Raw genomic sequence first — 25,770 nt, forward strand, 5'->3', positions numbered from 1 at the left:
GAAAATTTATTAAAAAGCACTTAATTGACAATTGATTGACAAAATTAAGCACTAAATTATGAATATCATAACAAATCCTTATTGTTATTTGACTAGGTTATAAAAAGACAAAATAAACGGAGGACCAAATTGGTTAAAATTTTAAAAGTCGAGCGATTTAATTGGGTACGAAAAATTATCGATGACCAAATTGGTAATTTTGTAATAGTCGAGGAACCATTTCGATAATAAACTCAAAAAATATTATTTTTTAAAAATTTATTAGTATTTTCGTACATACGTTGCACGGAATAAATTTGTTATAAATTTTTGAAATATTAAAAAAAAAAATGTAGTGGGACCCACGGCTTCTCTCATCACGCTTATCCCCTCTCTCTCTCTTTCTCTCTCTACGCACAACGAGTCAATGACATTCTTTTATTTGTAGGCAGATTACAGTTGTATTTGTAACGCCCGTATTTTTCTTTTTTTCTTTTTCTTTTTTTTTTTCATGCGTTTTCATATTTTGTTTTCTTTTTCGAGATTGAAATACTGAGAATACGAGAGGAGAAAACCAGTTAGCGAAATTGAGAGAGATAAAGAAGGGGGTCCTCTATAGATTATGCCTCACTCGGAGGCCATAGCCTATTCTATTCCTATTCCGATTTGCAGAGCGAATCCGAGAGATTGATAAACCCCCGAAGAAGCTCCAATCCTATATAATAGTTTATACTATGCATAGATAAACAGAATATACATCTGCACTGTTTCTTTGCACCGCCGAATTCCAATCAACTGTTCGTCTTCTCTTCTTCCAATTCATTTCGTAAGTTTTTATGTTTTTTTTTTTTTTTGGTGTTCTTTACTGCTGTGAATTTGATTTTTTGTTTTTAATTTCAATTTGGTATCATTTTTCGTGATTGTGCTTGCTTTTTGCGTTGTGAAACGGTGATGGATTTGTTTATGGAGATCTAGGTTTCGCTAGTCGTATTTGGTGTTGGTGTTCTTTACTGTTGTGAATTTGATTTTTTTTTTTTAAATTTCAATTTGGTATCGTTTTTTCGTGATTCTGCCTGCTTTGTGCGTTGCGAAACGGTGATGGATTTGTTTATGGAGATCTAGGTTTCGCTAGTCGTATTTGGGTGTGGTGAAAGATTGAAGCTTTTTTTGGTTTGGTTCTAGATTTATTGAAATTGAGGCGTTGGGTATTGTCTGATCTGAAATTTGGGAGATCTGGGTTGGGATATAATCCCTTTTTATGAATTCTTGCCATACACATCTGATTAGAATTGTTCTTTTTGTTTTGTGGTTTTAGGTGCGTCTGAATCTGGACAGGTTTCATTCTTTGATTTGGATTTTTTTTTTTTGAGTTCTTAATTTGTGATATCCATTGAATTGAATGATTGATGTTCTTTATTTGTTGCCGAGGTGATCTGGGTTGTCATTTTTATCTATTGGGATCAATGATAAATGAATGAAATTGTGAGGCTAGGGATTTTCCCCCTTTGTTTTTCTTTCCAGTTCTATGCATTTTGTTGCCAGAATTGCTTTTTGAATTCATATCTATATATATACATTGCTGTCAATAGGATATTGAATATTTGATGAAAAGTGGGTGTTTAAGTTTTGATTTCTATATATAGAGGCACACTAGATTTGTGATGGGTAAAGTTTTTGTGCTTTGGCTTATCTATTTGCAGGTTGTCTGACTGGTAAGAGAGGCTGTAGAGTGTGTTACCATAAGGCGAAAAGCTGCGGCTTCCTTGTGGTTGAACCCTGACGATATGCTGGAAGACCGTTCTTGTTTTGTGTCAAGGGACTACCACAGAGAGCGTAGCTGGGCTTGCATGAGTTTCCGGCTTGATGCGAATGGCAAAAGGCCAGCGGAAGATGATCAAGAGGATGGACGTGTTAGGAAATTCCCGAAACAGTCTGACACTCGTGGCAGAGTGGATACATCTCTAACCCTAGGGGGCAATTCTTCGGCATCTGAAGCTGACCAGGCTGGTTGTGATTATGAGGCTGATGATGGAATGCAAATGACCGTGGCACAAGGCGGTGGTGATCAGCATTCTGACGGGGTAAATTCTGAGACTGGGGCACAAGGTGGTGATATGGTGGCTGATCAAGCTGGTGATCAGCATTGCGATGGGGTAAATTCTGACACTAGCTGCCTAATTCCTGGGATTGGTCGAGACAACTCCATTAGCTGTCTCATCCGTTGCTCAAGGTCCGCTTATGGCATGGCAGCTTCCGTGAACAGGAGCTTTCGTTCGCTAATTAGGAGCGGTGAGCTCTATAAATTAAGACGCATGAATGGTATAATTGAGCACTGGGTTTATTTTTCCTGCAACATGTTGGAATGGGAAGCGTTTGACCCCAATCTCCGCCGTTGGATGCGTCTCCCAACAATGAATTCTAATGAATGTTTTGTATTTTCTGACAAGGAATCTTTGGCAGTGGGCACAGAGCTCCTTGTGTTTGGAAAGGAGTACATGGCACAAGTCATCTATCGGTACAGTCTTTTGACCAATTCATGGTCGACAGGAATGCAGATGAACGAGCCACGGTGTTTGTTTGGTTCTGCCTGCCAAGGGGAGATTGCTATTATGGCTGGTGGTTGTGACTTGCAAGGTAAGATCCTTAGCTCAGCTGAGCTATACAATTCGGAGACGGGAGAGTGGAAGCTATTGCCAAGCATGAACAAGGCCCGGAAAATGTGTTCTGCAGTATTCATGGACGGGAAGTTTTATGTAATTGGAGGTATCGGAGGGCCTGAAACAAAGCTTTTGACATCTGGAGAGGAGTACAATCTCGAGACTGAAACTTGGACTGAAATTCCTAACATGTGTCCCCCCCGCACAGGTGAAACTAGGGGAAACGCCTTGCCTACTACATCTGAAGCACCTCCATTGATTGCAGTTGTAAATGACCAATTGTATGCTGCTGATTATGCTGAAATGGTAGTGAGGAAGTATGACAAGGATAACAGAGTTTGGTTTACAATTGGGAGATTGCCCGAACGTGCAAATTCCATGAATGGTTGGGGCTTGGCTTTTAGGGCATGTGGTGATAAGCTTATCGTGATCGGGGGACCTAGGGCTTCAGGTCCAGGGTTTATCGAAGTGAACTCGTGGGTGCCTAGTGAAGGACCACCCGAGTGGCATTTACTAGGCCGAAAGCAATCGGGTAGCTTTGTCTATAATTGCGCTGTGATGGGTTGCTAAAAATGTGGTTCTTTGGGTGCTGCCGTGGAGGAGTGTCTTTCTAATGGGTAATCTGTCCCAAACCTTTATTTTCTTTTTTATTCAGTGCATTATTTTTTCTTTTCTCTGTGGGAGAATAGGGAGGATTATCAACCTACTCAAGATTTGACCGCATATTTCTTCTAAAGGAGTTGTTGAGTATCAAATTTTTTCTGCTTCGACATTTTCATTCAATTGAATGACCTTCTCCCATTTGGTTAACATGAATCTTCAAAGGAGGCCAGCAAAAAATAGCAAAGGGATAGGAAAATAACTTGAGGGTGGGAGCCATACAATAGTAGAATCTTGATTAGATTTTGTTGAAGCTTCTCCAAGAAATTGTAGAGCTTAGTTCCATTAAGTCCGCTCTTTTCTCTTCCCCACCCCGCTTTATTTTTCTTGGCATAGTCAAGAAAACCCATAAAAAAAACAAGAAAAAATAATTAAGGTTCTACAATCTTCTTCATCAGGAGCATGTCAATGTACTTGAACACCTTTGATATTGCAATGAATGAGCTACATACTGAAGCTTTGTCTTGAAATTCATTAATGGAAGCTTGTTGCACCTTTTTTCTGAAATGTCGTGTGTATTTTCCTTATATGGTAATATATGTCGGTATCTTATATCATTCATATGCTGATATAATTGCTGTAAATTCGATGATGCATTTTGCTTCTGTGTATTAGTGGCATATTGGCATGATCTATATTCGTAAATCATAAATGGGCATATAGTTTGAAAAGGAAAAGTATCATTTAGTTTGTGATGTAGTGAATGCTACCCTGTATCTTTCCTTTTCCAAGTATTCCATTCTGTTATGCTTTATTTGCCAAGTCCATGAATCAGAAAACAATTCTACAGTGCAAATTATGTTGGCTTAGGGTTTTGCTAGATGGTATTGATTCTATATTTGGTGAATGCATAAATATGATTGTATCACTGACTGTTGTAAAAATCGGTCTAGGCGGCCACCTAGGTGCCCCTAGGCCGAGGGGATTTTAGCCTTAGGTGGACATTAGTTGGCTGAACTTGGGCCTGAGTCGGCCAACTCGACTCTTGAGTGGGCCAGACTTAGTGCCCAACTAGGCGCCCAAGTCGGTCAATGTTTTTGGGTGTGCAATGTGTGCAATCTGTATACTGCCTAACTAGCGCCAATGCCTTCTTATAACATTGGTATCACTTCATTCACTCCTTTATTGCCATTTCACTTGTGCTTGTTCGTCTACATTCTTATTGCCCTTTGATGGTTATATCTCGAAAATGTGTCTTATTATGTGAATAAAAGAGTTGCCCTATACATGACCATAAATGTGTGTGAAATGATCTAACTTTAAATAGTTCACAAATACTACCTTATCTTATCTTACCTTACAATACCTTCTATTCACACATTGTCCCTAGTTTCTATTCCCTTGTGGGGCTGTTTGGTAAAATGGTGAATTTGTCAAATTTTGACAGATTTTTCCCACTGTTAAGCTCTGCAGATTGGAGTCAAAATTCTAAAAATAGTAGGCTTTTGGGTTTTTATGTAAGTTAATAAAGACTATTTTATCTATAAATTTATATTGTACTATGGAAAATTTTTCAAAGATTTGAGATCTATACTCTTCTCATAATAAAGACAAATTTGTTTTTAAAGTTGTACCTTTTGCTTTGTAAGTTGTACTCTTCTCTCTATGTGTGCTGATAGAGTATAAGGTATAACTTTACAAAGCATATTCATCGTAACTTTAAGGATTATCAGTAATTATATCATCACTAATTTATGTATATCGAATATAATAATTAAAAAAATGCTATTAGTTTATATTTGTACTTGTATTAAATATATTACCATTAATATATATATATATATATATATATATATATATATATATATATATATATATATATATATATATATATATATATATATATATATATATATATATATATATATATATATATATATATATATATATATATATATATATATATATATATATATATAGTGGATAAAGTAATTTTTGAACTATATAAATGTAATCTAGTGACCTAAAATGTTATTGTTTCATTTTACCTATCTTATTTACTATTTATTGGTCAAATTATTTTTTGTGTGTTTTCATTATTATTTTTTAATTTTAAATTTTTAAAAATATTTAATAGTATTTTTTTACGTAGTTTCTACATATAAATTTTACATACTATTTCTAACTTTAATATTATAAAAAACTAAATTGTAAATAACTTTTGCCAGATTCAACTTTGACACATAAAATGAGATGACACGAGTACTATTTTTATAAATTTTAATTTTAATGATGGGGCGGAGGGAGTACTATTTTATCAACTTTAATGATGCTAAAATACAATGAGAGGTCACAAATTCGACCAGTGAGGACATTGACTCTTTGTACTTCATTAGGTTGAGAAAGTATTTATGGATGGCAAAAACTTGAGTGAGACCGTCTCACCATGAGACGGGTCGGGTCGAGTTAAATCAAGATGCAAATGTGACACTTATATGTACAAATGTTATACTTATATGCTCAAATGTAATACTAATCAGGAATAAAATTTTTGTTACTTATAAGGATAAATGTAATACTTTTAAGGGAAAAAACAATACTTTTACATTTCGATTTAAAAGTATTATATTTTTCCTCAAAAGTATCATATTTGCCCTTATAAGTAAGGGGCACTTGTCAACATTACTTATTATGAAAAATGTGTTACTTTTTCTCTTATAAGTAACAAAAATTGTATTTTTTTTATTAGTGTTACATATGAGCATATAAGTATGACATTTGCACATATAAGTATGATATTTGCATGGTGCTTTGACCCGACCCGTCTCACGAACAAGGATCCGTGAGACGGTCTCACACAAGTGTGACCCTTTATGGATAAATATTGCATTATAACAGAGTCAATAGCACTGAAAAATCGTGATGGGATGATAATATTAGGGAATAACAGTCTAATATAAGTTATATAAGTCAAGTTAATAGTGTAATTAAGTCCCGCCGGAAAATAAATGGTCATTTTCTCGCCGGGAAATAAATCCGGCGGTTTTTCCGGCAATTTTTCACCGGAAAAAAAAAAAAAACTATTTTTCGTCAGAAAAAAATTTCATTTTCAAGTAGGATTGAAATGGGAATTTACATTGTTGAAAACAATTCCCCTTTCAAGCAAGAAAACATCGATTGTCATATTTACCCTAGTTCCCTGGGGGTTTTACTAAAAAGTAACAATCACTTGATCCGCAATCTGAGGGTGGAAATTTTGAGATTGGGGCACAAGGTGGCGATATGGTGGCTGATCAGCATTGCGATGGGGTAAATTCTGACACTAGCTGTCTAATAAATATCGATCTCACAAGAAAGATTGACACTAGCTGTCTAATAAATATCGATCTCACAAGAAAGATTTTTTTTAGCTGTCTAATAAATATCGATCTCACAAGAAAGATTTTTTTTCTCCTTTTCCCTAGTTCCCTGCCGATTTTACTAAAAAATATTAATTTTTTCTCCTTTTCCCTAGTTCACTCCGGGTTTTACTAAAAAGTTTTCTCCTTTTCCCTAGTTCACTCCGGGTTTTACTAAAAAGTAACAATCACTTTATCTCTAATAAATACTAATCTCACAAGAAAGATTTTTTTCTCCTTTTCCCTAGTTCCCTGCCGATTTCACTAAAAAATATTGATTTTTTTCTCATTTTCCCTAGTTCCCTCCCGATTTTACTAGAAAGTAATAATCACTTTATCTCTAATAAATATCGATCACTAGAAAGTAATAATCACTTTATCTCTAATAAATATCGATCGCAGAATAAATATTTTTATCTCCTTTTCCCTAGTTCCCTGCAGATTTTACTACAAAATATTGATTTTTTCTCATTTTCCTTAGTTCCCACGGGGTTTTACTAAAAAGTAACAATCACTTGATCAGCAATCTGAGGGTGGAAATTCAGAGCGAGACTGGGGCACAAGGTGGCGATATGGTGGCTGATCAGCATTGCGATGGGGTAAATTCTGACACTAGCTGTCTAATAAATATCGATCTCACAAGAAAGATTTTTTTTCTCCTTTTCCCTAGTTCCCTGCCGATTTTACTAAAAAATATTAATTTTTTCTCCTTTTCCCTAGTTCACTCCGGGTTTTACTAAAAAGTAACAATCACTTTATCTCTAATAAATACTAATCTCACAAGAAAGATTTTTTTTCCTTTTCCCTAGTTCCCTGCCGATTTCACTAAAAAATATTGATTTTTTTCTCATTTTCCCTAGTTCCCTCCCGATTTTACTAGAAAGTAATAATCACTTTATCTCTAATAAATATCGATCGCAGAATAAATATTTTTATCTCCTTTTCCCTAGTTCCCTGCAGATTTTACTACAAAATATTGATTTTTTCTCATTTTCCTTAGTTCCCACGGGGTTTTACTAAAAAGTAACAATCACTTGATCAGCAATCTGAGGGTGGAAATTCAGAGCGAGACTGGGGCACAAGGTGGCGATATGGTGGCTGATCAGCATTGCGATGGGGTAAATTCTGACACTAGCTGTCTAATAAATATCGATCTCACAAGAAAGATTTTTTTTTCTCCTTTTCCCTAGTTCCCTGCCGATTTTACTAAAAAATATTAATTTTTTCTCCTTTTCCCTAGTTCACTCCGGGTTTTACTAAAAAGTAACAATCACTTTATCTCTAATAAATACTAATCTCACAAGAAAGATTTTTTTCTCCTTTTCCCTAGTTCCCTGCCGATTTCACTAAAAAATATTGATTTTTTTCTCATTTTCCCTAGTTCCCTCCCGATTTTACTAGAAAGTAATAATCACTTTATCTCTAATAAATATCGATCTCAGAAGAAATATTTTTATCTCCTTTTCCCTAGTTCCCTGCAGATTTTACTAAAAAATATTGATTTTTTCTCATTTTCCTTAGTTCCCACGGGGTTTTACTAAAAAGTAACAATCACTTGATCAGCAATCTAAGGGTGAAAATTCAGAGCGAGACTGGGGCACAAGGTGGCGATATGGTGGCTGATCAGCATTGCGAAGGGGTAAATTCTGACACTAGCTGTCTAATAAATATCGATCTCACAAGAAAGATTTTTTTCTCCTTTTCCCTAGTTCCCTGCCGATTTTACTAAAAAATATTGATTTTTTTCTCCTTTTCCCTAGTTTCCTCCGGGTTTTACTAAAAACTAACAATCACTTTATCTCTAAGAAATATTGATCTCACAAGAAAGATTTTTTTCTCCTTTTCCCTAGTTCCTTGCCGATTTCACTAAAAAATATTGATTTTTTTCTCCTTTTCCCTAGTTTCCTCCCGGTTTTTTAATAAAAAGTAATAATCACTTTATCTCTAATAAATATTGATCTCACAAGAAAGATTTTTTTCTCCTTTTCCCTAATTCCCTCCCGATTTTACTAAAAAATATTGATTTTTTTCTCCTTTTCCCTAGTTCCCTGCCGATTTCACTAAAAAATATTGATTTTTTTCTACTTTTCCCTAGTTCCCTCCCGGTTTTACTAAAAAGTAATAATCACTTTATCTCTAATAAATATTGATCTCACAAGAAAGATTTTTTTCTCCTTTTCCCTAGTTCACTCCCGATTTTACTAAAAGATATTGTTTTTTTCTCCTTTTCCCTAGTTCCCTGCCGATTTCACTAAAAAATATTGAATTTTTTCTCCTTTTCCCTAGTTCCCTCCCGGTTTTACTAAAAAGTAATAATCACTTTATCTCTAATAAATATCTATCTCACAAGAAAGATTTTTTTCTCCTTTCCCTAGTTACCTCCCGATTTTACTAAAAAATATTGATTTTTTCTCCTTTTCGCTCGTTCCCTCCGGGTTTTACTAAAAAGTAACAATCACTTTATCTCTAATAAATATCGATCTCACAAGAAAGATTTTTTTTTTCTCCTTTTCCCTAGTTCCCTGCCGATTTTACTAAAAAATATTGATTTTTTCTCCTTTTCCCTAATTCCCTGCCGATTTTACTAAAAAATATTGATTTTTTCTCCTTTTCCCTAATTCCCTGCCGATTTTACTAAAAAGTATTGATTTTTTTCTCCTTTTCCCTAGTTCCTTCTCAGTTTTACTAAAAAGTAACAATCACTTTATATATCCCTAATAAATATCGATCTCACAAGAACAATTTTTTTCTCCTTTTCCCTAGTTCTCTCCGGGTTTTACTAAAAAGTAACAATCACTTTATGTTAATGTACATAATAGAATTCCTCTAATGATAATATCCAAAAAAAATTCCAAAAATCAAATTAGTATATGATGTATATTATAGTATTCCAAAAAAATATCACTATATTATGTTAATTTATGTAATTAAATTCCTATCATGATAATATTCAAAAAAAATTCCAAAAATCAAATTAGTATATGATGTATATTATAGTATTCCAAAAAAATATTACTATATTATGTTAATGTATGTAATTAAATTCCTCTCATGATAATATTCAAAAAAAATTCCAACAATCAATTTACTATATGATCTATATTATAGTATTAAAAAAATTACTATATTATGTTAATGTGCGTAATTAAATGCTATTCAATTATACGGTTTTGCGTTTGTTTGTTATATATGTATTTATATATTTATTAATTTATTTGTTTAAAATTTGAAATCAGTCAACATAATATTACAATATTTAACAAAATTAAATCAGAATACCTTCAATATTTTATTTCCATTTAAACAAAATGAAATTATATTTCGGAATTCCCTTGAAATTTGCATATCAATTGAATTCAGTAATTGAGGATTCTTTTTGAATCATCTGATAAAAGTAAACAGGTTTTAGACAATATTCGATCTTATAACAATATGCATGTATTCTTTCACATCGCTGGGTTGTAAGATTGATTATAGCCAAAACAAAGGTACTTCCCCGCCAATATTTAAATTTTTACTTCTTAGAATTATTTCTACTTCTTAGAATTACCAAACTTGAAATGCTTGAGATAGGGGTAGCCTACCTGGAAAAGCTTCCCTAATAAAATTTTTAACTCAATACAAAAATTGATTTAAAACTAATAAACTCGACAACCCAATGCAACTGGTCTGAAATTGAGTAGACTGGTCTAATTGAAATGCCTAGGGGTAGGGCTCTGATGCAACGACCACCTCTAAGAGCAATTCCATTTGTAGATTTTAGTGAGTTTTTGTAAAATGTAAAAACTTAGGGATGATTTTTTACCAAATGGAGAGTGGGGGTTTTAGATAGTTTTTTTCTCCAGCAATAGATGAATTTTTGTGGGCCTATTTGTGAGAAAAATAGGTGCAAGCAATGCTGTGCGCTCAAAACGAAGCTTTCCCTTTTGTTTTTTTTTTTGATTTTTTTCTCCTTTTCCCTAGTTCCCTGCCGATTTCACTAAAAAATATTGAATTTTTTTTCTCCTTTTCCCTAGTTCCCTCCCGGTTTTACCAAAAAGTAACAATCACTTTATCTCTAATAAATATCGATCTAGAAGAAAGATTTTTTTCTCCTTTTCCCTAGTTCCCTACAGATTTTACTAAAAAATATTGATTTTTTCTCCTTTTCCTTAGTTCCCTCGGGGTTTTACTGAAAAGTAACAATCACTTGATCAGCAATCTGAGGGTGGAAATTCAGAGCTAGACTGGGGCATAAGGTGGCGATATGGTGGCTGATCAGCATTGCGATGGGGTAAATTCTGACACCAGCTGTCTAATAAATATCGATCTCACAATAAAGATTTTTTTCTCCTTTTCCCTAGTTCCCTCCCGATATTATTAAAAAATATTGATTTTTTCTCCATATCCGTAGTTCCCTCAGGATTTTACTAAAAAGTAACAATCACTTGATCAGCAATCTGACGGTGGAAATTCTGATACTGGGGCACAAGGTGACGATATGGTGGCTGATCAGCATTGCGATGGGGTAAATTCTGACACTAGCTGTCTAATTCCTGGGATTGGTCGAGACAACTCCATTAGCTGTCTCATCCGTTGCTCAAGGTCCGCTTATGGCATGGCAGCTTCCGTGAACAGGAGCTTTCGTTCGTTAATTAGGAGCGGCGAGCTCTATAAATTAAGACGCATGAATGGTATAATTGAGCACTGGGTTTATTTTTCCTGCAACATGTTGGAATGGGAAGCGTTCGACCCCAATCTCCGCCGTTGGATGCGTCTCCCAACAATGAATTCTAATGAATGTTTTGTATTCTCTGACAACGAGTCTTTGGCTGTGGGCACAGAGCTCCTTGTGTTTGGAAAGGAGTACATGGCACAAGTCATCTATCGGTACAGTCTTTTGACCAATTCATGGTCGACCGGAATGCAGATGAATGAGCCACGGTGTTTGTTTGGCTCTGCCTGCCAAGGGGAGATTGCTATTGTGGCCGGTGGTTGTGATTTGCAAGGAAAGATCCTTAGCTCAGCTGAGCTTTACAATTCGGAGACGGGAGAGTGGAAGCTTTTGCCAAGCTTGAACAAGGCCCGGAAAATGTGTTCTGGAGTATTCATGGATGGAAAGTTTTATGTAATTGGAGGTATCGGAGGGCCTGAAACAAAGCTTTTGACATCTGGAGAGGAATACAATCTCGAGACGGAGACTTGGACTGAAATACCCAACATGTGTCTCCCCCGCACAGGTGATGTAACGTTTTCCTTTTATTATTATTATTGGGATTATTATCAATAATAATAAATTAAGTATTTTATGTGGTACAAATTACTATTTAGGCTGACTAAGTACTAGTCTTTGGTCATAATCGGTTACCTATATTGATGGGATGTAGGACTATAGATAGACCCTTAGTCCTCTCACTTCTCAGTTCACGCAATACACCATCTAAATTACTGAGCAAGTGAGAGAAACAAGTGGGAGAAACAATTCTGGTGACTCCACAAGCAGCCCTGGGAGCCTCTTCTAAACGTGCGGTCACAACAACCAAAGTATTATAAATTATGACGAGAGGTTAGTAGATCTGTTTTTTAATTACCACATATTAACTGTTCAATGTGGTCTACATGCTTACAGGTGAAACTAGGGAAAACGCCTTGCCTACTACATCTGAAGCACCTCCGTTGATTGCAGTTGTAAATGACCAATTTTATGCTGCCGATTATGCTGAAATGGTGGTAAGGAAGTATGACAAGGATAACAGAGTCTGGTTTACAATTGGGAGATTGCCCGAACGTGCAAATTCTATGAATGGCTGGGGCTTGGCTTTTAGGGCATGTGGTGATAAGCTCATCGTGATCGGGGGACCTAGGGCTTCAGGTCCAGGGTTTATCGAAGTGAACTCGCGGGTGTCTAGTGAAGGGCCACCCGAGTGGCATTTACTAGGCCGAAAGCAATCGGGTAGCTTTGTCTATAATTGCGCCGTGATGGGTTGCTAAAAATGTGGTTCTTTGGGAACTAGGTTTTCTGAAGATAAATCAGAAAAAAGTTTTTGGTTGTATAGCCAATGCTTTGGTAAAATCATCTCGTCATAAACTTGAAGATAAATCAGAAAAATGTATTTTTCTTGGTTATAGTTTGCAATCCAAAGCTTATAGGTTGTATAATCCAATAAGTGGCAAGATCATTATAAGTCGAGATGTGTTGTTTAATGAGTCTGCTAGTTGGTCTTGGAGTTCTGACAAAACAGGGAAAATGGTTCCTTTTATTGATGTTAGAGAAGTCTCTACTGTAATTCCAGGTGGAACAACCCCCTTGCCACATGAAGATAGTAGCAACTCACCAGACAACAAATCTACTCCGCCAACAAGCCCACAACCCAGCACCACCACCACTTTTTCACCAGAAAGTACACCAGAATCCCGACAGAGGTTCCGTTCACTAAGAGATATTTATGAAACAACAAATTTTGCTCTCTCAGTGTCGGATCCTATTTTCTATGATGATGCTGCTCGAGAACAAATATGGCGGGATGCAATGATAGAAGAAATGAATTGCATACAGAAGAAGTACACATGGAAGTTAGTTGATCTTCCGGAAGGAAAAAAAGCAATTGGGTTGAAATGGGTGTTCCGTAACTCAGGCCCAAGTTTAGCCAACTAATGTCCACCTAAGACTAAAATCCCCTCGGCTTAGGGACGCCTAGACAGATTCTTATAACAGTGAGTGATACAATCATAGTTATGCATTCACCAAATATAGAATCAATACCATCTAGCAAAAACCTAAGCCAACGTAAGTTGCACTGTAGAATTGATTTCTGATTCATGGACTTGGCTAATAAAGCATAACGAAATAGAATACCTGGAAAAGGAAAGATACAGGATAGCATTCACTACATCACAAACTAAATGATACTTTCCTTTTTCAAACTATACGCCCAATTATGATTTACAAATATAGATCATGCCAATATGCCACTAATTCACTGAATAAAAAAGAAAATAAAGGTTTGGGATATAGATTACCCATTAGAAAGACACTCCTCCATGGCAGCACCCAAAGAACCACGTTTTTAGCAACCCATCACAGCGCAATTACAGACAAAGCTTCCCGATTGCCTTCGGCCTAGTAAATGCCACTCGGGTGGCCCTTCACTTGGCACCCACGAGTTCACTTCGATAAACCCTGGACCTGAAGCCCTAGGTCCCCCGATCACGATGAGCTTATCACCACATGCCCTAAAAGCCAAGCCCCAACCGTTCATGGAATTTGCACGTTCGGGCAATCTTCCAATCGTAAACCAAACTCTGTTATCCTTGTCATACTTCTTTACCACCATTTCAGCATAATCAACAGCATACAATTGGTCATTTACAACTGCAATCAATGGAGGTGCTTCAGATGTAGTAGGCAAGGCATTACCCCTAGTTTCACCTGTAAGCATGCAGACCACATTGAACAGTGAATATGTGGTAATTAAAAAACAGATCTACTAATCTCCCGCCATAATTTATAATACTTTGGTTGTTGTGGCCGATAGAAGAGGCTCCCAGAGTTGCTTGTGGAGTCACCAGAATTTTTTCTCTCACTTGCGTCAGTAATTTAGATGGTGTATTGCCTGAACTGAGTTGAGAGGACTAGGGGGTCTATCTATAGTCCTACATCTAATAGGTAACAGACTACCTATTACTGACCAAAAACTAGTACTTAGTCAGCCTAAATAGTTTGCACCACATAAAATACTTAATTTATTATTATTGATAATAATCTCAATAATAATAACAAAAGGAAAACGTTACAACACCTGTGCGGGGGGGACACATGTTGGGTATTTCAGTCAAAGTCTCCGTCTTGAGATTGTACTCCTCTCCAGATGTCAAAAGCTTTGTTTCAGGCCCTCCGATACCTCCAATTACATAAAACTTACCGTCCATGAATACTCCAGAACACATTTTCCGGGCCTTGTTTAAGCTTGGCAAAAGCTTCCACTCTCCCGTCTCCGAATTGTATAGCTCAGCTGAGCTAAGGATCTTTCCTTGCAAGTCACAACCACCGGCCACAATAGCAATCTCCCCTTGGCAGGCAGAGCCAAACAAACACCGTGGCTCGTTCATCTGCATTCCGGTCGACCATGAATTGGTCAAAAGGCTGTACCGATAGATGAGTTGAGCCATGTAATCCTTTCCAAACACAAGGAGCTCTGTGCCCACTGCCAAAGACTCCTTGTCAGAAAATACAAAGCATTCATTAGAATTCATTGTTGGGAGACGCATCCAACGGCGGAGATTGGGGTCGAACGCTTCCCATTCCAACATGTTGCAGGATAAATAAACCCAGTGCTCAATTATACCATTCATGCGTCTTAATTTATAGAGCTCGCCGCTCCTAATTAACGAACGAAAGCTCCTGTTCACGGAAGCTGCCATGCCATAAGCGGACCTTGAGCAACGGATGAGACAGCTAATGGAGTTGTCTCGACTAATCCCGGGAATTAGACAGCTAGTGTCAGAATTTACCCCATCGCAATGCTGATCAGCCACCATATGGCCACCTTGTGCCCCAGTATCAGAATTTCCACCGTTAGATTGCTGATCAAGTGATTGTTACTTTTTAGTAAAACTCCGAGGGAACTAGGGAAATGTAGAAAAAATCAATATTTTTTAGTAAAATCGGGATGGAACTAGGGAAAAGGAGAAAAAAAATCTTTCTTGTGAGATCGATATTTATTAGAGATAAAGTGATTGTTATTTTTTAGTAAAACAGGGAGGGAACTAGGGAAAATGGAGAAAAAAATCAATATTTTTTAGTAAAATCCCCAGGGAACTAGGGAAAAGGAGAAAAAAATCAATACTTTTTTACCCCTTGTGAGATCGATATTTATTAGACAGCTAGTGTCAGAATTTACCCCTTCGCAATGCTGATCAGCCACCATATCGCCACCTTGTGCCCAAGTCTCAGAATTTACACCTTCAGATTGCTGATCAAGTGATTGTTACTTTTCAGTAAAACCCCGAGGGAGCTAGGGAAAAGGAGAAAAAATCAATATTTTTTAGTAAAGTCCGCAGGGAACTAGGGAAAAGGAGAAAAAAATCAATATTTTTTTAGTAAAATTCACAGGGAACTAGGGAAAAGGAGAAAAAAATCAAAAAAAAAAAAGGAAAGCTTCGTTTTGAGCGCACAACATTGCTTGCCCCTATTTTTCTCACAAATAGGCCCCACAAAAATTCATCTCTTGCAGGAGAAAAAAACTATCTAAAACCCCACTCTCCATTTGTTAAAAAATCATCCCTAAGTTTTTACATTTTACAAAAACTCCCTAAAATCTACAAATGGAATTGCTCTTAGAGGTGGCCGTTGCATCAGAGCCCTACCCCTAGGCATTTCAGTTAGACCAGTCTACTCAATTTCAGACCAGTTGCATTGGGTTGTCGAGCTTATTAGTTTTAAATCAATTCTTTTTATTGAGCTAAAAATTTTATTAGGGTAACTTTTTTAGGTAGGCTACCCCTATCTCAAACATTTGAGGTTAGGTAATTCTAAGTAGAAGTAATTCTAAGAAGTAAAAATTTAAATATTGGTGGGGAAGTGCCTTTGTTTTGGCTATAATCAATCACGCAACCCATCGATGTGAAAGAAAACATGTATATTGTTGTAAGATCGAATATTGTCTAAAAACTGTTAACTTTTATCAGTGATTCAAAAAGAATCCTCAATTACTGAATTCAATTGATATGCAAATTTCAAGGGAATTCCGAAATATAAATTCATTTTGTTTAAATGGAAATAAAATATTGAAGGTAATACGATTTAATTTTGTTAAATATTGTAATATTATGTTGATTGATTACAAATTTTTGATACATATTGTAATATTTTTTTGGAATACTATAATATACATCTTATACTAATTTCATTTTTGGAATTTTTTTTGAATATTATCATGAGAGGAATTTAATTACATACATTAACATAATATAGTAATTTTTTTGGAATACTATAATATACATCATATACAAATTTGATTTTTGAAATTTTTTTGGATATTATCATGAGAGGAATTCTATTACGTACATTAACATAAAGTGATTGTTACTTTTTAGTAAAACCCGGAGGGAACTAGGGTAAAGGAGAAAAAAAATCTTTCTTGTGACATCGATATTTATTAGGGATATATAAAGTGATTTTTACTTTTTAGTAAAACCGGGAGGGAACTAGGAAAAAGGAGAAAAAAATCAATATTTTTAGTAAAATCGGCATGGAACAAGGGAAAAGGAGAAAAAAATCTTTCTTGTGAGATTGATATTTATTAGAGATAAATTGATTGTTACTTTTTAGTAAAACCTGGAGGGAACTAGGGAAAAGGAGAAAAAATTAATATTTTTTAGTAAAATCGGGAGGGAACTAAGGAAAAGGAGAAAAAAATATTTCTTGTGAGATCGATATTTATTAGAGATAAAGTGATTATTACTTTTTAGTAAAACGGGGATGGAACAAGGGAAAAGGACGAAAAAATTAATTTTTTTAGTGAAATCGGCAGGGAACAAGGGAAAAGGAGAAAAAAATCTTTCTTGTGAGACCAATATTTATTAGAGATAAAGTGATTTGTTACTTTTTAATAAAACCCGAAGGGAACTAGAGAAAAGGAGAAAAAAAATCAATACTTTTTTAGTAAAATCGGCAGGAACTATGGAAAAGGAGAAAAAAAAATCTTTCTTGTGAGATCGATATTTATTAGACAGCTAGTGTCAGAATTTACCTCATCGCAGTGCTGATCAGCCATCAAATCGCCACCTTGTGCCCCAGTCCCTGAATTTCCACCCTCAGATTGCTGATCAAGTGATTGTAACTTTTTAGTAAAACCCCGAGGGAACTAGGGAAAAGGAGAAAAAATCAATATGGGTTTAATCATTCTTTGAATATTTTGTTAATATTTGAACATAAATAAGGAATGATAAGGAAGGACATTATTTACAACTTGCCGTATTCCTCAATTACTGAATTCAATTGATATGCAAATTTCAAGGGAATTCCGAAATAAAAATTCATTTTGTTTAAATGGAAATAAAATATTGAAGATACTACGATTTAATTTTGTTAAATATTGTAACATTATGTTGACTGATTTCAAATTTTTAAACAAATAAATTATTAAATATATAAATACATATATAACAAACAAACGCACAACCGTATAATTGAATAGCACATATATAACAAACAAACGCACAACCGTATAATTGAATAGCATTTAATTAACAAACAAACGCACAACCGTATAATTGAATAGCATTTAATTACGCGCATTAACGTAATATAGTAATTTATTTAATACTATAATATACATCATATAGTAATTTGATTGTTGGAATTTTTATTGAATATTATCATGAGAGGAATTTAATTACATACATTAACAAAATATAGTAATATTTTTTTGGAATACTATAATATACATCATATACTAATTTGATTTTTTGAATTTTTTTTGAATATTATCATGAGAGAAATTTAATTACATACATTAAAATAATATAGTAATTTTTTTTTGGAATACTATAATATACATCATATACTAATTTGATTTTTGAAATTTTTTTCGATATTATCACGAGAGGAATTCTATTACGTACATTAACATATAGTGATTGTTACTTTTTAATAAAACCCGGAGGGAACTAGAGAAAAGGAGAAAAAAANTTAATAAAACCCGGAGGGAACTAGAGAAAAGGAGAAAAAAATAAATATTTTTTTAGTAAAATCGGCATGGAACTAGGGAAAAGGAGAAAAAAATCTTTCTTGTGAGATCGATATTTAATAGACAGCTAGTGTCAGAATTTACCTCTTCGCAGTGCTAATCAACCATCATATCGCCACCTTGTGCGCCAGTCTCTGAATTTCCACCCTCAGATTGCTGATCAAGTGATTGTTACTCTTTAGTAAAACCCCGAGGGAACTAGGGAAAGGAGAAAAAATCAATATGGGTTTAATCATTCTTTGAATATTTTGTTAATATTTGAACATAAATAAGGAATGATAAAGAAGGGCATTATTTACAACTTTCCGTATTCCTCAATTACTGAATTCAATTGATATGCAAATTTCAAGGGAATTCCGAAATATAATATCATTTTGTTTAAATGGAAAAAAAATATTGAAGGTACTACGATTTAATTTTGTTAAATATTATAATATTATGTTAACTGATTTCAAATTTTTAAACAAATAAATTATTAAATATATAAATACATATATAACAAACAAACGCTCAACCGTATAATTGAATAGCATTTAATTACTCACATTAACATAATATAGTAATTTATTTAATACTATAATATACATCATATAGTAATTTGATTGTTGGAATTTATTTTGAATATTATCATGAGTGGAATTTAATTACATACATTAACATAATATAGTAATATTTTTTTGGAATACTATAATATACATCATATACTAATTTGAATTTTGGAATTTTTTTTGAATATTATCATGAGAGGAATTTAATTACATACATTAACATAATATAGTAATATTTTTTTGAAATACTATAATATACATCATATACTAATTTGATTTTTGGAATTTTTTTGGATATTATCACGAGAGGATTTCTATTACGTACATTAACATATAGTGATTGTTACTTTTTAATAAAACCCGGAGGGAACTACAGAAAAGGAGAAAAAAATCCATATTTTTTTAGTAAAATTGGCAGGGAACTAGGGAAAAGGAGAAAAAAAAATCATTCTTGTGATACCGATATTTATTAGACAGCTAGTGTCAGAGTTTACCCCATCGCAGTGCTGATCAGCCATCATATCGCCACCTTGTGCCCCAGTCTCTGAATTTCCGCCCTCAGATTGCTGATCAAGTGATTGTTACTTTTTAGTAAAACCCCGAGGGAACTAGGGAAAAGGAGAAAAAATCAATATGGGTTTAATCATTCTTTGAATATTTTGTTAATATTTGAACATAAATAAGGAATGATAAGGAAGGACATTATTTACAACTTGCCGTATTCCTCAATTACTGAATTCAATTGATATGCAAATTTCAAGGGAATTCCGAAATATAATTTCATTTTGTTTAAATGGAAATAAAATATTGAAAGTACTACGATTTAATTTTGTTAAATATTACAATATTATGTTGACTGATTTCAAATTTTTAAACAAATATATTATTAAATATATAAATACATATATAACAAACAAATGCACAACCGTATAAATTAATAGCATTTAATTACGCACATTAACATAATATAGTAATTTATTTAATATTATAATATACATCATATAATAATTTGATTGTTGAAATTTTTTTTGAACATTATCATGAGTGGAATTTAATTACATACATTAACATAATATAATAATATTTTTTTGGAATACTATAATATACATCATATACTAATTTGAATTTTGGATTTTTTTTTGAATATTGTCATGAGAGAAATTTAATTACATACATTAACACAATATAGTAAATTATTTTTGAAATACTATAATATACATCATATACTAATTTGATTTTTGGAATTTTTTTTGATATTATCATGAGAGGAATTCTATTACGTACAATAACATATAGTGATTGTTACTTTTTAATAAAACCTGGAGGGAACTAGAGAAAAGCAGAAAAAAATCAATATTTTTTTAGTAAAACCGGTAGGGAACTAGGGAAAAGGAGAAAAAAAAATCTTTCTTGTGAGATCGATATTTATTATACAGCCAGTGTCAGAATTTACCCATCGCAGTGCTGATCAACCATCATATCGCCACCTTGTGCCCCAGTCTCTGAATTTCCACCCTCAGATTGCTGATCAAGTGATTGTTACTTTTTAGTAAAATCCCGAGGTAACTAGGGAAAAGGAGAAAAAATCAATATGGGTTTAATCATTCTTTGAATATTTTGTTAATATTTGAACATAAATAAGGAATGATAAGGAAGGACATTATTTACAACTTGCCGTATTCCTCAATTACTGAATTCAATTGATATGCAAATTTCAATGGAATTCCGAAATATAATTTCATTTTGTTTAAATGGAAATAAAATGTTGAAAGTACTACGATTTAATTTTGTAAAATATTATAATATTATGTTGACTGATTTCAAATTTTTAAACAAATATATTATTAAATATATAAATACATATATAACAAACAAACGCACAACCGTATAATTGAATAGCATTTAATTACGCACATTAACATAATATAGTAATTTATTTAATACTATAATATACATCATATAGTAATTTGATTGTTGGAATTTTTTTTGAATATTATCATGAGTGGAATTTAATTATATACATTAACATAATACAGTAATATTTTTTTGGAATACTATAATATACATCATATACTAATTTGAATTTTGGAATTTTTTTTGAATATTATCATGAGAGGAATTTAATTAAATACATTAACATAATATAGTAATATTTTTTTGAAATACTATAATATACATCATATACTAATTTGATTTTTGGAATTTTTTTGGATATTATCACGAGAGGAATTCTGTTACGTACATTAACATATAGTGATTGTTACTGTTTAATAAAACCCGGAGGGAACTAGACAAAAAGAGAAAAAAAATCCATATTTTTTTAGTAAAATCGGCAGGGAACTAAGGAAAAGGAGAAAAAAATCATTCTTGTGATATCGATATTTATTAGACAGCTAGTGTCAGAATTTACCCCATCGCAGTGCTGATCAACCATCGTATCGCCACCTTGTGCCCCAATCTCTGAATTTCCACCCTCAGATTGCTGATCAAGTGATTGTTACTTTTTAGTAAAACCCTGAGGGAACTAGGGAAAGGAGAAAAAATCAATATGGGTTTAATCATTCTTTGAATATTTTGTTAATATTTGAACATAAATAAGGAATGATAAGGATGAACATTATTTACAGCTTGCCGTAATCCTCAATTACTGAATTCAATTGATATGCAAATTTCAAGGGAATTCCGAAATATAATTTCATTTTGTTTAAATGGAAATAAAATATTGAAGGTACTACGATTTAATTTTGTTAAATATTATAATATTATGTTGACTGATTTCAAATTTTTAAACAAATAAATTATTAAATATATAAAAACATATATAACAAACAAACGCACAACCGTATAATTGAATAGCATTTAATTATGCACATTAACATAATATAGTAATTTATTTAATACTATAATATACATCATATAGTTATTTGATTGTTGGAATTTTTTTTGAATATTATCATAAGTAGAATTTAATTACATACATTAACATAATACAGTAATATTTTTTTGGAATACTATAATATACATCATATACTAATTTGAATTTTGGAATTTTTTTGAATATTATCATGAGAGAAATTTAATTACATACATTAACATAATATAGTAATATATTTTTGAAATACTATAATATACATCATATACTAATTTGATTTTTGGAATTTTTTTTGATATTATCACGAGAGGAATTCTATTACGTACATTAACATATAGTGATTGTTACTTTTTAATAAAACCCGGAGGGAACTAGAGAAAAGGAGAAAAAATTTTAATAAAACCCGGAGGGAACTAGAGAAAAGGAGAAAAAAATTTAATAAAACCCGGAGGGAACTAGAGAAAAGGAGAAAAAAAATCCATATTTTTTTTAGTAAAATCGGCAGGGAACTAGGGAAAAGGAGAAAAAAAATCATTCTTGTGATATCGATATTTATTAGACAGCTAGTGTCAGAATTTACCTCTTCGCAGTGCTGATCAACCGTCATATCGCCACCTTGTGCGCCAGTCTCTGAATTTCCACCCTCAGATTGCTGATCAAGTGATTGTTACTTTTTAGTAAAACCCCGAGGGAACTAGGGAAATGGAGAAAAAATCAATATGGGTTTAATCATTCTTTGAATATTTTGTTAATATTTGAACATAAATAAGGAATGATAAGAAAGGACATTATTTACAGCTTGCCGTATTCCTCAATTACTGAATTCAATTGATATGCAAATTTCAAGGGAATTCCGAAATATAATTTCATTTTGTTTAAATGGAAATAAAATATTTAAGGTACTACGATTTAATTTTGTTAAGTATTGTAATATTATGTTGACTGATTTCAAATTTTTAAACAAATAAATTATTAAATATATAAATACATATATAACAAACAAACGCACAACCGTATAATTGAATAGCATTTAATTATGCACATTAACATAATATAGTAATTTATTTAATACTATAATATATACATCAAATAGTAATTTGATATTTGGAATTTTTTTTGAATATTATCATGAGTGCAATTTAATTACATACATTAACATAATACAGTAATATTTTTTTGGAATACTATAATATACATCATATACTAATTTGAATTTTGGAATTTTTTGTGAATATTATCATGAGAGAAATTTAATTACATACATTAACATAATATAGTAATATTTTTTTGAAATACTATAATATACATCATATACTAATTTGATTTTTGGAATTTTTTTGGATAATACATCATATACTAATTTGATTTTTGGAATTTTTTTGGATATTATCACGAGAACTAATTTGATTTTTGGAATTTTTTTGGATATTATCACGAGAGGAAATTTGATTTTTGGAATTTTTTTGGATATTATCACGAGAGGAATTCTGATTTTTGGAATTTTTTTGGATATTATCACGAGAGGAATTCTATTACGTACATTAACATATAGTGATTGTTACTTTTTAATAAAACCCGGAGGGAACTAGAGAAAAGGAGAAAAAAATCCATATTTTTTTAGAAAAATCGGCAGGGAACTAGGGAAAAGGAGAAAAAAAATCATTCTTGTGATATCGATATTTATTAGACAGCTAATGTCAGAATTTACCTCTTCGCAGTGCTGATCAACCGTCATATCGCCACCTTGTGCGCCAGTCTCTGAATTTCCACCCTCAGATTGCTGATCAAGTGATTGTTACTTTTTAGTAAAACCCCGAGGGAACTAGGGAAATGGAGAAAAAATCAATATGGGTTTAATCATTCTTTGAATATTTTGTTAATATTTGAACATAAATAAGGAATGATAAGAAAGGACATTATTTACAGCTTGCCGTATTCCTCAATTACTGAATTCAATTGATATGCAAATTTCAAGGGAATTCCGAAATATAATTTCATTTTGTTTAAATGGAAATAAAATATTGAAGGTACTACGATTTAATTTTGTTAAATATTATAATATTATGTTGACTGATTTCAAATTTTTAAACAAATAAATTATTAAATATATAAATACATATATAACAAACAAACGCACAACCGTATAATTGAATAGCATTTAATTATGCACATTAACATAATATAGTAATTTATTTAATACTATAATATACATCATATAGTAATTTGATTGTTGGAATTTTTTTTGAATATTATCATGAGTGGAATTTAATTACATACATTAACATAATACAGTAATATTTTTTTGGAATACTATAATATACATCATATACTAATTTGAATTTTGGAATTTTTTTTGAATATTATCATGAGAGAAATTTAATTACATACATTAACATAATATAGTAATATTTTTTTGAAATACTATAATATACATCATATACTAATTTGATTTTTGGAATTTTTTTGGATATTATCACGAGAGGAATTCTATTACGTACATTAACATATAGTGATTGTTACTTTTTAATAAAACCCGGAGGGAACTAGAGAAAAGGAGAAAAAAATCCATATTTTTTTAGAAAAATCGGCAGGGAACTAGGGAAAAGGAGAAAAAAAATCATTCTTGTGATATCGATATTTATTAGACAGCTAATGTCAGAATTTACCTCTTCGCAGTGCTGATCAACCGTCATATCGCCACCTTGTGCGCCAGTCTCTGAATTTCCACCCTCAGATTGCTGATCAAGTGATTGTTACTTTTTAGTAAAACCCCGAGGAACTAGGGAAATGGAGAAAAAATCAATATGGGTTTAATCATTCTTTGAATATTTTGTTAATATTTGAACATAAATTAGGAATGATAAGAAAGGACATTATTTACAGCTTGCCGTATTCCTCAATTACTGAATTCAATTGATATGCAAATTTCAAGGGAATTCTGAAATATAATTTCATTTTGTGTCAATGGAAATAAAATATTGAAAGTACTACAAGTTAATTTTGTTAAATATTATAATATTATGTTGACTGATTTCAAATTTTTAAACAAATAAATTATTAAATATATAAATACATATACAACAAACAAATGCACAACCGTATAATTGAATAGCATTTAATTACGCACATTAACATAATATAGTAATTTATTTAATACTATAATATACATCATATAGTAATTTGATTGTTGAATTTTTTTTTGAACATTATCATGAGTGGAATTTAATTACATACATTAACATAATATAGTAATATTTTTTTTGAATACTATAATATACATCATATACTAATTTAAATTTTGGAATTTTTTTTGAATATTATCATGAAAGGAATTTAATTACATACATTAACATAATATAGTAATATTTTTTTAAAATACTATAATATACATCATATACTAATTTGATTTTTGGAATTTTTTTTGATATTATCATGAAAGGAATTCTATTACGTACATTAAATTAAAGTGATTGTTACTTTTTAATAAAACCTGGAGGGAACTAGAGAAAAGGAGAAAAAAAATCAATATTTTTTTAGTAAAACCGGTAGGGAACTAGGGAAAAGGAGAAAAAAAAACTTTCTTGTGAGATCGATATTTATTATACAGCCAGTGTCAGAATTTAACCCATGTCAGTGCTGATCAGCCATCATATCGCCACCTTGTGCCCCAGTCTCAGAATTTCCACCCTCAGATTGCTGATCAAGTGATTGTTACTTTTTAGTAAAACCCCGAGGGAACTAGGGAAAGGAGAAAAAATCAATATGGGTTTAATCATTCTTTGAATATTTTGTTAATATTTGAACATAAATAAGGAATGATAAGGAAGGGCATTATTTACAACTTGCCGTATTCCTCAATTACTGAATTCAATTGATATGCAAATTTCAAGGGAATTCCGAAATATAATTTCATTTTGTTTAAATGGAAAAAAAATATTGAAGGTACTACGATTTAATTTTGTTAAATATTATAATATTATGTTGACT

The 25,770-nt window shown here is 32.3% G+C and overlaps 2 protein-coding genes and 1 long non-coding RNA gene across 5 annotated transcripts in view; 2 read left to right on the plus strand and 1 right to left on the minus strand.

Annotated features, from left to right (window-relative positions):
- The first annotated feature begins 452 nt into the window (after window positions 1–452).
- On the plus strand, window positions 453–12,739 carry LOC116003748 (F-box/kelch-repeat protein At1g26930-like). Its single transcript, XM_031243667.1, has 4 exons — window positions 453–805; window positions 1,680–2,169; window positions 11,179–11,853; window positions 12,243–12,739. The coding sequence occupies exons 2-4, from the start codon at window positions 1,764–1,766 to the stop codon at window positions 12,602–12,604; spliced, it is 1,443 nt and encodes a 480-aa protein (XP_031099527.1). The 5' UTR covers window positions 453–805; window positions 1,680–1,763; the 3' UTR covers window positions 12,605–12,739.
- Window positions 6,024–11,169, plus strand: LOC116003749. Of its 3 annotated transcripts, none has more exons than XR_004094703.1 (6): window positions 6,024–6,545; window positions 7,116–7,233; window positions 7,677–7,752; window positions 8,198–8,273; window positions 10,790–10,907; window positions 11,028–11,169. It is a non-coding gene; the product is annotated as an uncharacterized LOC116003749 (long non-coding RNA). The 3 variants fall into 3 exon arrangements; XR_004094702.1 differs by having other exon boundaries at window positions 7,158–7,233; window positions 8,156–8,273; XR_004094701.1 differs by lacking the exons at window positions 6,024–6,545; window positions 7,116–7,233 and having other exon boundaries at window positions 7,651–7,752; window positions 8,156–8,273.
- An 825-nt stretch (window positions 12,740–13,564) lies between the features above and the next one.
- The window catches only part of LOC116004771 (F-box/kelch-repeat protein At1g26930-like), a 36,109-nt gene continuing 23,903 nt past the window's right edge, over window positions 13,565–25,770 (minus strand). Inside the window, exons 4-12 of the mRNA XM_031244935.1 lie at window positions 24,450–24,521; window positions 23,492–23,563; window positions 22,364–22,435; window positions 21,322–21,393; window positions 19,406–19,477; window positions 17,365–17,436; window positions 15,514–15,585; window positions 14,413–15,196; window positions 13,565–14,042 (exon numbers count right to left, since the gene is read on the minus strand). Of these exons, the coding sequence (XP_031100795.1) occupies window positions 13,681–14,042; window positions 14,413–15,196; window positions 15,514–15,585; window positions 17,365–17,436; window positions 19,406–19,477; window positions 21,322–21,393; window positions 22,364–22,435; window positions 23,492–23,563; window positions 24,450–24,521 (1,650 nt within the window). The 3' untranslated portion in view covers window positions 13,565–13,680. The remainder of the gene's footprint in view (window positions 14,043–14,412; window positions 15,197–15,513; window positions 15,586–17,364; window positions 17,437–19,405; window positions 19,478–21,321; window positions 21,394–22,363; window positions 22,436–23,491; window positions 23,564–24,449; window positions 24,522–25,770) is intronic.

The sequence above is a fragment of the Ipomoea triloba genome, chromosome 14 (assembly GCF_003576645.1).
Source record: "Ipomoea triloba cultivar NCNSP0323 chromosome 14, ASM357664v1".
Lineage (NCBI taxonomy): Eukaryota > Viridiplantae > Streptophyta > Magnoliopsida > Solanales > Convolvulaceae > Ipomoea > Ipomoea triloba.

Coding starts and splice junctions, on each gene's coding strand:
- LOC116003748 (XM_031243667.1), top strand. CDS start 1,764: ATGCTGGAAGACCGTTCTTGTTTTGTGTCAAGGGACTACCACAGAGAG. Junction 2,170..11,178: donor CTGCCTAATTCCTGGGATTG/GTCGAGACAACT, acceptor TTCCTGGGATTG/GTCGAGACAACTCCATTAGC. Junction 11,854..12,242: donor CATGTGTCTCCCCCGCACAG/GTGATGTAACGT, acceptor ACATGCTTACAG/GTGAAACTAGGGAAAACGCC.